This window comes from Marmota flaviventris, chromosome 12 (assembly GCF_047511675.1).
Source record: "Marmota flaviventris isolate mMarFla1 chromosome 12, mMarFla1.hap1, whole genome shotgun sequence".
NCBI lineage: Eukaryota > Metazoa > Chordata > Mammalia > Rodentia > Sciuridae > Marmota > Marmota flaviventris.
This window is the reverse complement of record NC_092509.1, coordinates 29,837,942-29,855,107: the sequence shown is the minus strand read 5'-3', so window position 1 is coordinate 29,855,107 and position 17,166 is coordinate 29,837,942. Positions and strand designations below refer to the sequence as shown.

The following is a 17,166-nucleotide window of genomic DNA, read 5'->3' as shown; positions in this document are numbered from 1 at the left end:
CAGCCTCAGCAAGTAGGTTTTAATCATTTCTTTAACCGACAACAAGGAAGAAGATTTGATAATTTGCCTAAAAATGAGCAGATTCTCAGGAGGACACATCTCCATACTACGTTCCTCCCTCCCAGTTTAAGTAAAAAATGAAAACTACTCCCTTCTCCCTCTTTTCCAGGCAAAAGAAAAGGCTGATTTAACTAAGAATTCAAGACACCAACACCCTCCTCCTCATTATGTCCAAGTTTCCTTCGCTCTGAGCAGCCCAAAGCTTGCTTCTCCCTCACTCCCGCCCACCCTTCCCTATCCCACCCCTGCGGGTTTCCGAGTCTTCGGTGTACGCGAGTGGGTGAAAGGACTCTGCTAGGCTGCCTCCCGCGCCGCCGCCTGCTCCTCCGCCTCCTCCGTGCCGCCTCGGGTTCAGCACTGGACAGCTCCCGCCCTAGCCCAACCAATGGCAGTCAGCTGATTGACAGCAGAGCCGACCAAACAGGGAGCAAGACGGCTTGAAGCCGCCCTCCAAGGGTTTGGTTGCGGCCAAGCTGGCTCTTTAAACTGGCTTTCCTCCCGAGAGCAGGGAGAGGCGGCAGTGTGGTTTGTGGCCAAACCTAAAGGCTCCAATTAACCAGCTGCTTGGCCCTCCCGACTCCAGAGAAACAGACATCTTAAAAGAAATCTCCGCTCCGTGGGACTCTCTCCTACGCTCGCCGTGCAGTTCTGGGTGCGCGCTCCGTGCCTCGGGGCGAGGGGGTCGGGAGGAGCCAGAGCAGGGAGGCGGGAACGACCTGCCACGGGTGAGATGATGGAGCAGCGTCTTCGGCGGCCGCGGTGGCAGCAGCAGCAACAGCAGCAGCTCTTGAACACACCTCAATGAGAGCGGCGGTGGCAGCGGCTGAGCAGAAAGACGTAAGCAGGCTAACTATAGCTGCCCGGAGCGCGAGGGGGATGTAACCTGGTCTGCTCCAGGCTGCAAGGTGCGTAATTCCGAGCCGACCCAGTGTGGAGCGGGTGCAGCCAGCATTGCCACAGGTGATTTGATTTCCTGTAACCGCGGTTTAGCCAGCTGGGCCAATTTCGAAACATTTTTATTTGAAAGTCCTTTTGGACTGGGAGCCGTCTGGAGAAGAGGGAAGACCCCCCTATTAAAAGTCTTCCTGTTGATAAATTGACGATCGAAATTCAAAAAGTGACTCCTCTCGTTACCTCCTTTCCTCTCTGCGAGACAGATGGGAGCCATGGCTCACCCCTTACTCCTCTGCCTCCTGCTCGCTCATCTGGGACTGGGAACTGTTGGCGCCAGCCGCGACCCTCCGGGACGGCCGGATTCCCCTCGAGAGAAGACCCTGAGGGGGAAGCAGCACACGCAGCAGCTGGCTCGAGCCTCTGCCTCGGACCCCTCGGCTCCCTGGAGCCGCTCCACCGACGGCACCATCTTGGCGCAGAAACTCGCCGAGGAGGTGCCCATGGACGTGGCCTCTTACCTCTACACCGGGGACTCCCACCAGCTGAAGCGAGCCAACTGCTCCGGCCGCTACGAGTTGGCAGGCCTGCCGGGGAAGTCGCCAGCCCTAGCTAGTTCCCATCCTTCCTTGCACGGGGCGCTGGACACGCTGACACACGCCACCAACTTCCTCAACATGATGCTGCAGAGCAATAAGTCTCGGGAGCAGAACTTGCAGGATGACCTGGAGTGGTACCAGGCGCTGGTACGGAGCCTCTTAGAGGGCGAGCCCAGCATCTTTCGGGCGGCCATCACCTTCACCACCGAGTCTCTGTCCGCGCCGGCCCCGCAAGTCTTCCTCCAGGCCACTCGTGAAGAGAGTCGCATCCTGCTCCAGGACCTGTCCTCTTCCGCACACCACCTGGCCAACGCCACTCTGGAAACCGAGTGGTTCCACGGCCTCCGGCGCAAGTGGAGGCCCCACTTACACCGCCGCGGTTCCAATCAGGGGCCCCGGGGCCTGGGCCATAGCTGGCGGCGCAGGGACGGACTTGGCGGGGACAAGAGCCATGTCAAGTGGTCTCCGCCTTATCTGGAGTGCGAGAACGGGAGTTACAAGCCAGGATGGCTGGTTACTCTTTCCGCTGCCTTCTATGGATTGCAGCCTAACCTGGTCCCAGAATTCAGGTAGGGAGAGAAAAGGGCAAAAGTAAAGTCGTTCTTCCGGTTTTGCGGGTGGGTGCCTACGTGGGGGCAGAACGCTTAACTCACTGTGACACTTACGTTTCCTACCCTCAGAGCAAAGACATGGGCAGAAGGATGCCGCAAGGGAGTTCATGTGTTCAGTGGTGAGAAGCCCCCACTTCTGTCAGCTTGAGGCACCCAGTGAAAGGATCCGTTTCCCTGAAAGCAGTCAGGGAAGGGGAAGCACTTGGTATAGTTGAGAGACTCCTCAGCAGCTCTATGCCTCCCTCCAACTTTCAGGATTGCAAGGAGGAGAGTTCCCTATTAGAAGTGGTGCTGCAAAATTTGGGGAGTGTGGGGTGCACCCAGCAGGCAGAGTGGTGAGCATCAGATTAGGAAAGGGAGCTGGAGATAGAGTTCTTTGTGTCTGCCACTTCGAGTTAGCCTCTGTTTTCTGCGTGTACGGTTTGGGGGACCAGCCTGTTGTCAGTCAGTTACCAGAGCGTATAATTAAACCTGTGCTATCCCCTGGGTGGTTCTGGCGACTCAGCAGTGAGTCACTCTCAGCAGCAGAGCTGTTTCCAGGATCTACATTTGGCAATTTATTCAGTGTACTCTTTCTACCCATCTTCCCCCTCTTCCCAATCGATCTTTTTTCTTCCTGGTGCGTTTTTTTCTTTTGTTCCCTGTGTTAGGCATACCTAAGGTTCTCAGAGCCCTTCATACCCCCACACACTTTATAAATGAATCTAACTGCATTATATTAGGGATGGAGGAGTCAGCTCTAACTGAATTCACTCAGGAAGCTGAAACAGTTTTTCTATATTTACTGTCTGAAAGTAGAGTGAGCTGAGAATTTGCAAATTAGCAGGTTTTAACTTCAACCCTGAGAAGTGCTGACCTTTGTGGTGATAAGTTGTAGAAGCAGCCTTTATGAAGGCAAGGAAAGAGCAGAAACTCTGGAGAGGGGTTGGGAGAGAGCAGCAGATTCACTGGGATCCTCCTCAGTTCCCAAGGTAGGAGGCTCAGGAAAGAAGGTCTTGAGGGGCTGAGGTTGCTTCTCTACTTTTTTAGAAACCTGGGAAGAAGGGAGAAAACTTTGTATTTTTTTTTTTTAATTCCTTTGGCCTAGCAAGAATGGGATGCTGACCTGCTGAAAGATATTAGGTCAACTACTGGGTGGGTAAGTGAGGAAATAAGACTTGCCTTGGTATTGTCATTTACTGCTGAATGGCCCCAAACAAGTTGCTTAACCTCTCTGGCTGTCGGCTACTTTTCAATCAAATGAAAGAGTTGAAATAGAATAGTCTCTATGGATTCACAGAGTTATAAAATTCTGTAGCTTTTAGTGCTGGCAACACTTGAGAAGACATAAATGAGAAACAACTCCCTTTCTTTGATTTCATATGACGTGTGTGTGTGTGTGTGTGTGTGTGTTTATGAGTCTTTTAAAGATCTATCTTAAAGCAGTAACTTACTTTCAGGATAATCTCATTTCCTCTTGATTCCTGTAGGATCCTATTAGTAAGAGCTGAGCCCAGCTTTGAATCTTTGCCATATTGTATGCTCAGAAGAAGAAAGATCAGCAGATGCAATTCACTGCCAGTAAACTGTTTATGGTCTTCAAATGGGCCTTTTCAGGGAGTTTCAGATCTATCAATCTACGCCTCTCTGTCTATCCATCTACCCTATTCTATTCTAACATTCACTCTATATCAGGCTCTTTGCTATTTTGCAGGGACTATCTTGATTGATTCTTGCCATGATTCTATGGTTTAGGTTTTATTGTTTTCTCTTTCTTACAGAAAAGGAATCTGAAGGGCAGAGGTATTAAACTTCTTGCCTAAGACTGCACAGCAGTTAAATAGTAGAGCCAGGATTTAAATTTCACTTTGTACTTTTAAATATTATGGTAAACTCTATTCTATGAAGGTGGTCTTGGGTCATTGCATACAATGTAACTGCTGCATAAAAATAAGTGTACTTTCAAGGGTCAGATGTGGAGAATGGGGATGAAAATCATTCATTTTCAGAACTGTTTCTCTTACAGATCAGAAAGCTTTGGTTACCTAAATGATCTTCAGCTGGGACTTTTCAGGGAGTTTCAGATCTATCAATCTATGCCTCTCTGTCTACCCATCTACCCTATTCTATTCTAACATTCACTCTATATCAGTCTTTTTGCTGTGTTGCAGGGACTATCTTGATTGCTCATCATGATCCTATGAGTTAGGTTTTATTGTTTTCCCTGTTTTACAGAAAAGGAATCTGAAGGGCAGAGGCTGGCCTCCTGCCAGCCAAGGTGAAAGGCTGACACAAAGGGTCTGAGGTTGTGAGAACTCACATACCTCCTACACATTTTCTTTTTACTATATTGAGAAAACAGTTTTTTTTTCTCTTTAAGTACTTCCTTAGCCATCAGTGTGTTCTTCAGCCAACCTCAAATCCTGGCCATTTATGTCTAGCTGACTACAGAAGATGGCTAGTCTTGCTAGCCTCATAAAGAGCAAAATAAGGGCTCCTGTGAGTGCTTCTGCCTTGTGTTGTATGCCTTTCAAATACTATATTAAAGTTATGCACAGACTTTACCTAGAAGAAACCTTAAGAGGATCATATGGTTCCACCTGTTATTTCATGAAGAAACAACTAATTTCATTCTTAGATCTCTCAGGTAGTTACAACCTCAGAAAAGTTGAGCAATCTGCCCAAGGTAATACAGCTAGTAAATCATGGTAAAGTGAAAGAAATCACATATCAAGTTTGTAGTAACAGCAGAAATGGAATATAGGCCTTTTGCCTCTGGTTTACCCTATGCTTGGTAAATGTATACCTGAAGCATGTCTCTGTGGCTCTCTGGACCTCTGCACACAACCTACGTTGGGGACGTGCTTTATTCTCTATCATCTTTTCGGACCCCCCCACCCCAAATAACCATGTAACATAGATGTCAATTTAAAAAAAGGATTATATTGTTTATTTTACATATTTGAGATAATATTTAAATGGAATTTTCCTATCTCTTCACACTTACCAGAGGAAAAGCTTTTTTTTTTTTTTGTTCTTGATGTTGTATCATCTAAGATGTGTATTCTAAAATTCTATAGTTCAAGTAAGTTATAGGTAAAGTAAGTGCATAAACCTGAAGTGAATTTTTGGAAAACTGTGATTAGGACCCCTAATCATAATTTTAAATAGTATTTTGAACATGTTAAAGAGTTACTTGCAAATAGTCTTACCTATAATGAAAAAGATCCACTGAGAATGATTTACTTATGAAAGAGAAAAGGAGAAAAAACATTGTTGTTAATACTTCCATTTAAGATCAGCTAATATTTCCCCATATCTCATCTATAAGCTTTGGGCATTTAATTTTATTTTAAAAAATGTAAATCCTAAAACATGAAGTTCACAAATAAGGTGGAGAACATTGTCAACTACCTTTTTATATTACTGTTTATCACTATAAAAATATCTTGGAATAAAATTTATTACCCTCTGTTTCAGAATGAAATTTAAAACCTTGCATAAGACACACATAGGAAGAGAAGTCTATTGTTCATCCCTTTTCTCCTTTCAAAAGTGGCATTCATTTCTCTTAATTAAATGTTTCTTGAGTCTTTTGTTATAGACTGATAGTATAAACATTTAATGTCTCATTTTCTATTCTAGCAAAAAAGAGAAAGTAATAATTGAAGGTATACTCTAAAATATCTGCTTATGACATTAAATTTGTTATGTCCTTGTAGAGTTTTTCTTGAAATTAGAGTTCTTTGGTTTGCATAGTAATTTTTCTTTTTGGAACTTACAGTGCCTTAAAGTTGGATTCAATTTTGCTGAAATCATAAATATCTTTCTTGTGGTGACTGAACTGTTAAAGTGCTTTGGATGGGTAGAATATACTTAAGTGTTTGTTAAATTTAAATGAAAGTTGAATTCTTTAGGGAATTATTCCTTTCTTGGTGAGCTGAAAAAAATTGTGAATTTGTTTGGTTCCATCTTTTCATTTTGTAGCTGAGAAAACTGAGATCCAAAGAGCTAAAGGAAATTGCTAGAAATGGCACAGCTCTTTTTTTCTCAGGTTAGAATTAATGGGAACCAATATTCATTGAGCACCTATTTTATGATTGATGTTTTACCTGTACCACTGCGTTTCATTCTTACATCTCTCAGGTAGTTACAACCCCAGAAAAGTTGAGCAATTTGCCCAAGGTAATAAAGCTAGTAAATCAAGAAGTCAAAATCAAATTTACATCTACCTAGCTATGAAAACGCTATAATTTTTCCATTACTACACGCTGCTTTTTACCTTTTAATTTCCAATTTTGTTTTCACCTTTCTATTTAAAAATATAAGATGGTATTGGATGGAGTCAATTAATATATTTGGCCTAAATAATAATAATATATTTTGGTCAACGATACAATCAGATATATTGTATAGTGAGAATAATATTAGATTTGAGTTAACCACTTTGCCTCACATGCCCATTTTGTCTCTGGCTGGCTGTATTATCTGTTTGGAAATCTGTGGCTGCATAATTAAAATGTGGAAATAGGATTGATGATCTTTTCTTGTCTTTTAACTTTATTCTATAGGTTCTTAAGTGCCCTATCCAAATGATCAACAAGCAGTTTTGGAAAAAGGGCTAGTTTATGTAAATCCAGTATGTTGTTAAATGATATTGATGGAGGAGGAATGTCAGACCTGGTATTTGGCTTTATAATGCTTTACAGAAAACCCAATCAATGTATACTGAGTTAAGTATGTAAATTAATGAAAATGAGAACTCCATCTCAAAATAAGAATAAATCTGATCTGAGTTTCTAGATTTTGAAAGACTACCTGAAATTTCTTTAAACTCAATATGAGTTTACAGATTATTCACAGATTTTATTTAAACCAAGGACCTCAGTATACCTTTGTAAATTCCCTGAAGATGATCAATGTTTGGGTATTTTGGAACTCCTTACTTTAAAAAACAATCCATTTTCAATTTGCCTCTCTTATTGACTTTAAAATATCAAAAGAGCCATTTATTGTGGTGTAGCAACAGGAAAGAATTATCTTGCTATTTTGTAGAATATGCATTTGGAAGCCAATATGGGATTTCCCAAACTTCTAAATAAAGAGTGTATACCTACTCTCTAGAAAATGAAGTGATGCCCTCACTAGTTCAACTTTATAGCCTAAACTTGTGGATAAATCAAATATTACTTTCAACTTGAGAAAGTCAGCAGTTTGCTAAAACACTGCCAAGGTTTTAAGGCCTTTCGCATTCTTTAGAGTGCTATTGAATTCAATAGCATTTTATGATTCTATTTTAATATACTGGGATGTCAAGAAGTATGTTGTTGATGTTATTTTGCTCTTGGTTCTTACAGCAGCATTAGGGCTCTATCTATTTTTTTTTTTCAGTTATGGTTTCATGTTTGAAGGGTTATTTAAGCTGAATTACTAATAGAACACATTGGGATTTTGATAACTTTGGCAGCTTGATGGTTATTATGTGCAAATAGGCTTTTCACTGGTACTGGGGTGACACTTTGGAGGGTTCAGCCAACAGCATTATTAAACTGTTTCCCAGCACAGTAATGTCATATGCATCAGTGGGGCTTGTTTTGCTGGTCTTTTAGCCTTATCTGCTTTTTTGCTTTTAGTAACAATTCATTTCTATGTGCAATTTCCATCTGGGCCAGGCATTTGTTCATCCAACAAATCTTTCTTCCCATAGGAAAAATCTTTAACCATAAAAATATTAAGGTAAATAGCTATTCCATGAAATACTTTATTTAGTTTAAAAGATTAATCCTCTTGTTTAAAAGTCTTTCAGAGGTTTTTTTTCCTTCTCCCTTTCCTACAATGCCAAGTCTAGTATAGCAATCAGGACTGAATTTCTTTGTTATACCTAAGAATGTCATAGTGCCTCAAAGCAATTACAGGTTACATCTAACTTTATTACCTTCATTATAGGTAGAATTTATAGAAAATACAGATTAGCTTTACTGTAATCCAACCCCAATATTGGAAAATTTATTTTTCCAAACTAAAGCCCTATTACCTATCTTTTTGTCCAAGAAGAATCTCTTTCTTTCACATTCATTTACATTAGAGTTACTAATCCCTCAAGTTAATTGAGATCCAGTTAATTTTTTTATTTTATTTTGATTTTTTTATTAGTTGCTCAAAACATTACAACGATCTTGACATATCATACATTTGATTCAAATGGGGTATGAATTCTTATTTTTTCACGTGTACAGATTGCAGGATCACATTGATTTGTTATAACTTTCTCCATTTAAAAAATGTTAATAAAAGATGACAATGTAGAATATTTTTCTTAGCCCGTCAAATTAGCCAAGTATAACTTGAAAAGAAAAACTTGAAAAGTGAAACCTAGAGTTACATAAGATTTTGGGTATTGCTTTAACCCAGTTTTCTCACCTTTTATGCGTTCTCTATGTGTATGCTTTGCTACATCATTATGGAAGGACTTGTATGTAATAATATGACACATGGCTTTTATCTGAGAAAGGGAAAAGGGCATGACAGTAAAGAAAAATGTATTTTATCAATTCTAAGACATGCTTTATTCATATTTTGATGTCTCATATTGAACTATGTCTTATGATGGAGGGCATGTCATTTTCAATTGGCTTTGTTTTCTTTTAGTGGTACACAGTATCACAGTGCATCTTTCAATTAATGGCATCTTATATTTGATGAAATAATGACATTAGGAAATGGGAAAATGAGTTTTCTTCAACTACAAAATTCTATTATTATCTATAACTTATCCAAAATGCAGCAAAGTATGTATAGATGGAAACCTGAAATGTAGTTCTACCTTACTGCTATATATGTATTAGATTACTAGTTTTCAAAATAATTTTGTTTAAAAAGATGAGCTATATTAAAACATATGACCATATATTATTTTTGATACTGGAGATTGAACCCAGGGACTTGTACATGCTAAGCAAGCACTCTACCATGAACTACATTTGTAGCATCCCCACCCCGTACTTTTTGGTACTGAGGATTGAACCGAGGGGAACTTTAACCAATGAGTTGCATTACAAGACTTTTTAATTTTGAGACAGTGTTTTGTTAAGTTGCTGGGTCTGGCCTTGAATCTGTAATTCTCCTGCCTCAGCCTCCTAAGCAACTGGGATTATAGACATGCACTCTGTGCTTGGCACAGCCCTTTTGAATTTTTATTTTGAGAAAGGGTCTCACTAAATTGCCCAGGCTATCCTTAAACTTGTAATCCTCCTACCTCAACTCCCACATAGCTGGGATTCAGTCATGTACCCAGTTTACATTTTCTTTTTTAATGTATGTGAAATACACAAAACATTGAACTAGAAACTATAGAAACTTTAATTTTTAAATTTATTTGTATTTTTATTTGGTTTTTAGTTATTATACATGACTGTAGAGTATATTTGACATATTTTTACAAGCATGAAGTATATGTTATTCTAATTGGGATTCTAGTCTTGTGGCTGTACATAATGTGGACACTCACTGTGGTGTATTCATATACATACACAGGGAAGTTATGTCTGATACATTCCACTCTTTCCTATCCTGTCTGCCCTCCCTTCCCTTCATCTAATGCACTGAACTTCTATTCTTTCCCGTCCGCCTTGTTGTGTGTTAGCATCCACATTTCAGAAAGAATATTTGACCTTTGGTTTTTGGGATTAGCTTATTTTGCTTAGCATAATAGTCTCCAGATACACCTAATTACTGGCAAAAGTCATAAAGCCATTCTTTTTCTGGCTGAATGATATTCCTTTATGTATATATACCACATTTTTTTATCCATTCATCTGTTGAAAGGTACCTAGGTTGGGTTCCATAGTTTAGCTGTTGTGAATTGAGCTACTATAAACAGTTATGTGGCTGCATCATTGTAGTATGCTGATTTTAAGTCCTTTGGTATGTAACAAGGAGTGGTGTAACTGGGTCAAATGGTGGTTCCATTCCTAGTTTTCTGAGGAATCTCCATATTCCTTTCCATAGTGGTTGCACCAATTTGCAATATTACCAGCAATGTATGAGTGTACCCTTTTCTCTACATATTTGCCAACATTTATTGTTACTTGTACTCTTGATAATTGCCATTCTGGCTAGAGTGAGATGAAATTGTAGTGTAGTTTTAATTTGCATTTCTCTAATTGCTAGCAATGTTGAACAGTTTTCATATATTTGTTGACCATTTGTATTACAGAAACTTTTATTTTCAGAATAGGCTAGTTAGGGATCATAAAAATCTTCCTCATCCCATCTGGCAAAGTATTTAACTCATACTGTGGGAAAATGCCTAGCATATAGAGAGAATAAAAGACCACTGATAACTAGGAATAGGATGGAGTAGATATGCCTTTCCTTTCTCAAGTTCTTAAAATTTTCAGATTAGAAATAAAAACATGTTTTGTAGCTATTTAACTAGTTTTGGTCACAGACTTGTGGTGGAGATGGACATTTTTTCTTTTTCTCAGTCAGTTGTTTGGAATAGAGTTCAGTTTTCCCCTTGTTTTATGCCTCAGATAACTGAGTAGAGCAGGGTTTCTTATCCTTGGCACTACTGACGTTTTGAGCTAGGTTATTCTTTTTGATGAGAATATCTTGTTCATTTTTTAATATTTTACAGCACCTCTGGTCTCTACCCATCTCTGCTAGATATCAATGGCAATGTCCCCTTCCCCTCAGTGTGATAACCAAATATGTCTACAGATATTGCGAAATATACCCTGTGGGCAAAACTGCCTGTTTGAAAGCCACTGGTGTAAATGAATATATATGACACACCACAGGCATAATATACTATTCTGAGGCTATCCTTATTTCAAGGGTTCTGCATGCATGTGTACGTGTGTGTATTTATATATAAGTATATACACATGTATTTGTGTGTACATGTGCACTTACATATAGATGAATTTGTAACATCACATTTCTATTTATTTATTTAGAATATAAGCTCATTGTGTATATAAAACCCAAATGAATAGAAAATTTGATGAACCAATGGAACATTAATTTATATTTATATTTAAATTGTGAATACATTTTCAGGTTTTTTCCCTTCCACTTTCACATACATTTAAAGTCCAGATTCAAAAGTCACTTTTCCAATTCTTTATCACAAACAGCACTATTAAATCAATTATTGGACCTTAGCCATAGGTTCAACAAAGTAATACTATTGAAATTCACAAAACAGAATGCATAAATACATGAAAGAAAAAATGAATCACCCCTCAGTTCTGGTAATGGTCAACGTGTCAGTAAATGACCCCCATTGAAGTAATGATCAACATGTCTACTTACAACCCATAGGAGAACTAAACACACTCTCTTAGAGCATGTCTCTGTACTATTGATCTTATATGTAAAATATCCCTAGTTAAGATGTAGCTAGTGAGTTCTTCTCCAATACCTGTACTATTCCCTGCCTCTCAGAGTGTGTCTTTCCTTCTCTCGATAAATTCATTCTGTATCTCACTTTGACCCATCCTTAAATTTCTTTCTGTCATGATGTCAAGGGCCCAGGCTCTGAATTGAGTTCTAACACCCTTTTGGGGGACTTCCTCAGGATCCTGTTCTAGTGACATCTTGTTTTATTGTAGTGTTCTTGTTTTATTTTGGCTGCATGTCTCTTTTTTCTTCTTCTTTTAGTCTTTTTCCTGCCCATTGCTTTTCTTAGCTCTGGGAGTTTGGATTTTCCAGCTTCTCTGATGAGATTTCGGTCAAAGAATGGGCTATTTCTAAATGTTCCATTCTTGAATGTGAATGGATACACTGGTATATTTGAAATGTAAGGGAGGTAGAAACTGAAAATCCCACTTATTTGCAAAAATCAGTTTGGTACTTTTCGTGCTCCCAGGCTTAAACCTGCAAAGTGAAGTGCTTCCCAGACACAATTATCAAGAGAATAAAAGGCAAGGCACAGTAAGCAAACACCTGGCAAAGCAATTCCTTTTCTTATCAGCATGTCTAGGATGACATCCTACAGGTCCTTGACTTCTTCCAAGCTTGTGGCTGGCAAGTTCTGTCATTTGGCATTTCCTGACACATACTTGGTCGCCTTTTATGGTGCAGTCTAAGATACCAAGGTAAGGGGCTACCTGAAGAATTGCAGATAAGAGACACAGGCACAGAAGTGAGACTGGAAGAGCCAGAAAAAGACCACAAAGGTCTGAGACATGAATTTTGAGGGGGCTGACTGCACAGGACAAAAAAAGAAATATTGGCAAGGAGTATCTCTCATGAGTACAAACGTCAGAAATTGGGATTATGGATTTTAGGTAAAAAAAAATCATCATTATCTTCTCCAATATGACAACTGTATAACTTTATATTCTTTTTTTCTTTAGCCATCCTCATATTGTTGTATTAACTGCATTTTCATTTTTTATTGGTTACTTTGAGTTTGTACCTATAAACTTTAGATAGTCTATTCTTTACCTTTCTTCCTTTGCCCTCTTACTCTTATAATCTATTCCAATATTTTTAGATAATTAAAAATGATACAATTAATATTTTATAGTAAAAAATTCTGTGCTTTGTCTATTAGTTGTCTCTAAGGGCTGAAACTTGGATAAACTTCACTGTTCAGCAGTCATCTCTGTCTGATCATTTGCTCAAAACCATGCTACATTTAGTTTGTTTGCATCAGAAATTTTAGTGTATTCCTTCCTACTCTTTGGAATTGCTAATTGCTTGTCTTTTTTTAAAATTGTTTTAATTAGTTATACAAGACAGTAGAATGCACTTATATACTTTGATATATCATACATAGATGGGATATAATTTTTCATTTTTCTGAGTATACATATTGTAGAATCATATTGGTCATACGGTCACATATATACATACAGTAATAATGTCTGTTTCATTCTACTATCTTTCTTATCCCCTGCCTTCCCCTCCTTTCACTTCCCTCTACCTAGTCTAAGGTAACGCTATTCTTTTTTTTGCCTTTATACATGTACTTTTTTTTTTTTGCATTACAATTCTTTTTTTTTTTAAAGAGGGAGGGAGGGAGGGAGGGGGAGAGAGAGAGAGTATTTTTTAATATTTATTTTTTAGTTTTCGGCAGACACAACATCTCTGTTTGTATGTGGTGCTGAGGATCGAACCTGGGCTGCACGCATGCCAGGCGAGCGCGCTACTGCTTGAGCCACATCCCCAGCCCTGCATTACAATTCTTAATACACATATATACCACAATTTTTGTATCTCTGTATATAAAGTATGTTGACACCCAATTCAGGTCTTCATACATGTACTTTGTATAATGATGTCCATCACATTCCACCATCCTTGCTAATCCCCTGCCCCTCCCTTTCCACCCCACCCCTCTTCCCTATCTAGAATTCATCTGTCTTTTTAATGTTAAAGAGACAAAAAGGAACCAAGCAACTTACTCATTTCTAAAACCATTTAACTTCTTTAATCAATCATTCTATTTGTTGAAGAAAACTCATATTTTTATTGGAGACATTCTTCTCGGCATCCCATGATTTCTAGAAGTTGCTTTAGATCCTCTGCAGAACGATTATCATGGAAATCTTTTAAAATTATTGACCTTTTGGATTATGTATAAATTATCTTCTGTTGCCTGAACCATCACTGTTGATTCAAGGTTCAGTCATTGAGGTTGTTCCGACTGTTCTTTTTCTCTATGCCATCAGTTCTCCTAAAATGCAGTCCTTAGTTGATCATTCATTTTATGACTGAATGAGTAGGTTAATTTATATCATTAGCTGGCATAGATTCTTGTGGCATATGGGTAGGTCTTGTTGCTGAGTAGATCTCTCTCTCTGTCAGGCTTCATTTACTTTAGGCTGTCTGAGAAGGAAGTTGGCATTCTCTACTCCCACCTAGACCTTTACTCTAAGGGACTCTGGAAGCGCTAATAATCATTCTAGAAGCTTTATTTCTTCTCAGGCATTTCTTTCAATATATGTACAGAATAGTTTTTGGATTTTTAGCTTTGGAATAAATACCATCATTGCACATAAGGAGGGGAATGTGTCAACCCATTAACTGCTTACAATGAAGTCTTTGAATTACCCTGAAGTTTGTCTCAGTTCCTACTTTCACTCTTTGTATTTGCTGACTTTGAGCTTAAAATCTTTCTGGAAGCTCTGTTGAATGAGTAGTTCCCACCTCTGCTCCAGTCTTCTTCTGAACCTATTCTGAGCTTAACTGCTACCACCCAGGTTCATCATCAGTATGATTATTGTCAAATTCCTGGTCAGCTTCCTTTCCTCATTGTACTTATTCCCACTGTACTTATTTGCTATCATTACAGTTGGACGTGGAGAGGAGGTGATAGAAAAACACAGGCTCAATTGATGATCTTGAACAAGAACTTGAACTTAGATCTTCTGATCAGTCAGCTTATTCTTACATCTATTCATATTCAGCTTGGTTTTACTTATTAGCTTTGTGTCCTTAGGCAAACCATTTCACCTCTTTTTCTACCAAATTTCTTTTTTGAGGGAGAATAATATCAGCCATATGTAGCTGCAATATAAATTGGGGAGAATAATACCCAATATAGTTTAAATGAGGATGTCTGACACATAATAGGCACCCAATAAATGATAACTAAAAATTTAGACAAACTGTACATGTACTTGATATCTGTGAGTATCTAATTAAAACTCATTTTGAAATCCAATGAGAAATATTTTCATTGGCCTTATTTTCTGTTATTATTTCTGCATTAGAAGTATTGGCATACTCTATTATCTTACTCTGAAAGATTACCCTGTACAGCTTCATATCTAATATTAATGTGTAGAAAAAGCATTATTTAGAATTTAAAAACCTGTACAGATTATCAGTTGTATGACTTTAATATCTATCTATCTATCTAAGCCGAGAGAGAGAGAGAGAGAGAGAGAGAGAGAGAGAGAGAGACAGAGACACTGAGCCTGAGTATGCACAGTGAAACTAAATGGAAGAAATTGTTAACAAAGGATATATCTTTGCTTAAATATTGCAAATACTAACATAAATGGTATGTTATATCACTGGTAATTCTAAAGATACAAGACATCTATTATATACTTAAAGACAGATTACAGTATTTGCATTAGACATTTTTTTCTGGCAGAATATGATTTATTCTTATTTTTCCCCTTGCAATTAAAAAATTATAGCTTTGGATATATTATTAGTTTTTCTGGACCTTCTCATCTATAGTATTTTCTCTTTTATAGGACTGTCTAAATTAAAGTCACAGAAGTGACTTCTTTGCTTTGGGCTCCCTGACAAGGGATTGCCTTATTCCATTCATAAATGATCATATTCAAAGAGGTACTACAAGAAACAATGTAGATGTGTTTGATAAAATAAATTGTAGCTTGAAATTATTTCAGCAAAGAAAAAAAAAACCCTCACAAAATGAAACATTTGTCAACTCCCTCTGTTAGAGCCTCAGATGTGAAATATATTTTTCAGGGAGACAATCATCTATGATCAAACTCTGAACCTTAGCAATTTTAAAAGATGTTCTACATTTAACTTTGAAAAAGTGTCACCCACAGGAGTCCTAAAATTCAAAGATTGAATTTGTAGATGGAGGGTCGATGTTCCATCCTGATTGACCTTCATTTTATATTTATTGGTTCTTTTTAAAAATCAAATAGAGTTATTTTTAACACACAAAATGTACGGACCTTCTGAAGGAAGGTTTGACCTGATTGCCAAAAAGACTTCTCAGAACAAGAAGCAAGACAGATGGAAGATGCGTGTACTATGTAAAGTTTTGGCAAGCTTTTCTGGACATGTCTGCTGCAAAGTGGTATGGGGGAGGAGAACATTTTCTTTAAGACAGACTGCTGTCTAATTCTTTTAGATGTTTTAGAGGAGATCAGGCCTTACCAAAAATGTTATCACAGGAATATCAGGTCGTGATTGAAAATAGGTAGTTATATGGTTGAAAATAGATTTAAATTAATTTCTGGCAATATTTTGGGAAGATTATTATTACATAATGGCACTAGAGAAAAAAGACTGCTAAAAATACTCCTTAAATTTGGTCTTCTAAACAAGCAGAATATCATTTGATAATAATATGCTTATATAACTAAAGTTAATTGTTGTTTTGTAGATGTAAGGGGTAAAAATAAACTACTTTTCTTAAGGCTTCACAGTGGGTTGCCACACAGCAATGAGGGGGGAAATGTGAGTATTTACCATGAAATTGTGTTCAGTCATAAATGGGCCAACTACATTTAGTGTCAGATGTTCTACAATCATAGCACATTATTAACTCACACTCTGGTGATGGATGTCATTCACATAGTTCCTATTAAAGAGTTTGGATGAAGTCTGACATCATGATGACAAAGCAGCTTCTATGATTATACATTGATGTTTTCATCCTTGCTTGTTTTAAAGAGACCATGCTAAAAATATTTCTAATCAGTTTGCTGAGATTTAGAGGTTTAGCTTTAGGTTTTATAAATAAATTATTTACTTTCCTTCCCTGACCTGTATCAAATAAACTTATTTGAATAGATGAAAGAGGTCTACGTTGGGCCCAAATACAGATTCTTACATATTTAGGGTCTTAATAAAAAGTTGATTTAAGACAAGAAACCATTTTATTGGCAGAAGAGAAAAAGTTTGGAAGACTTTGAAATTTTTTACTCCAGAGAAATTTTAAGGAGTGAAATAACTATTTTCTAGTTTTAAAGTATCATTTTTTTCTATTATGAAATATGTATTCACTTAAAAATTGTGGAAAATAATGATCTGAAGGAAAAAAATTAATTACAATCTTCATGCTCAGATATCATTGATAACATTTGATACTTTTTAGTTGTAAAACATATATATTAAAATATTCTTCATGTTTTCTACAAATATATATCAATTGTCATTGTGTTTTGATTTATATTTCAGAATTCATTAGTCTTCTACAACACTACTGTTAATGTCTATATATTGTATATTCCCAAGATTTACTAAAAATGTAGACTTGATTTCTTATTAAACAATTTACTTACCAGAAGACA

The 17,166-nt window shown here is 37.8% G+C and overlaps 1 protein-coding gene across 1 annotated transcript in view; it reads left to right on the top strand.

The window, feature by feature from the left end:
• The first annotated feature begins 1,217 nt into the window (after positions 1-1,217).
• The window catches only part of Gpr158 (G protein-coupled receptor 158), a 408,943-nt gene continuing 392,994 nt past the window's right edge, over positions 1,218-17,166 (top strand). The window contains exon 1 of the mRNA XM_034636630.2: positions 1,218-2,119. Within this exon, the coding sequence (XP_034492521.2) occupies positions 1,218-2,119 (902 nt within the window). The remainder of the gene's footprint in view (positions 2,120-17,166) is intronic.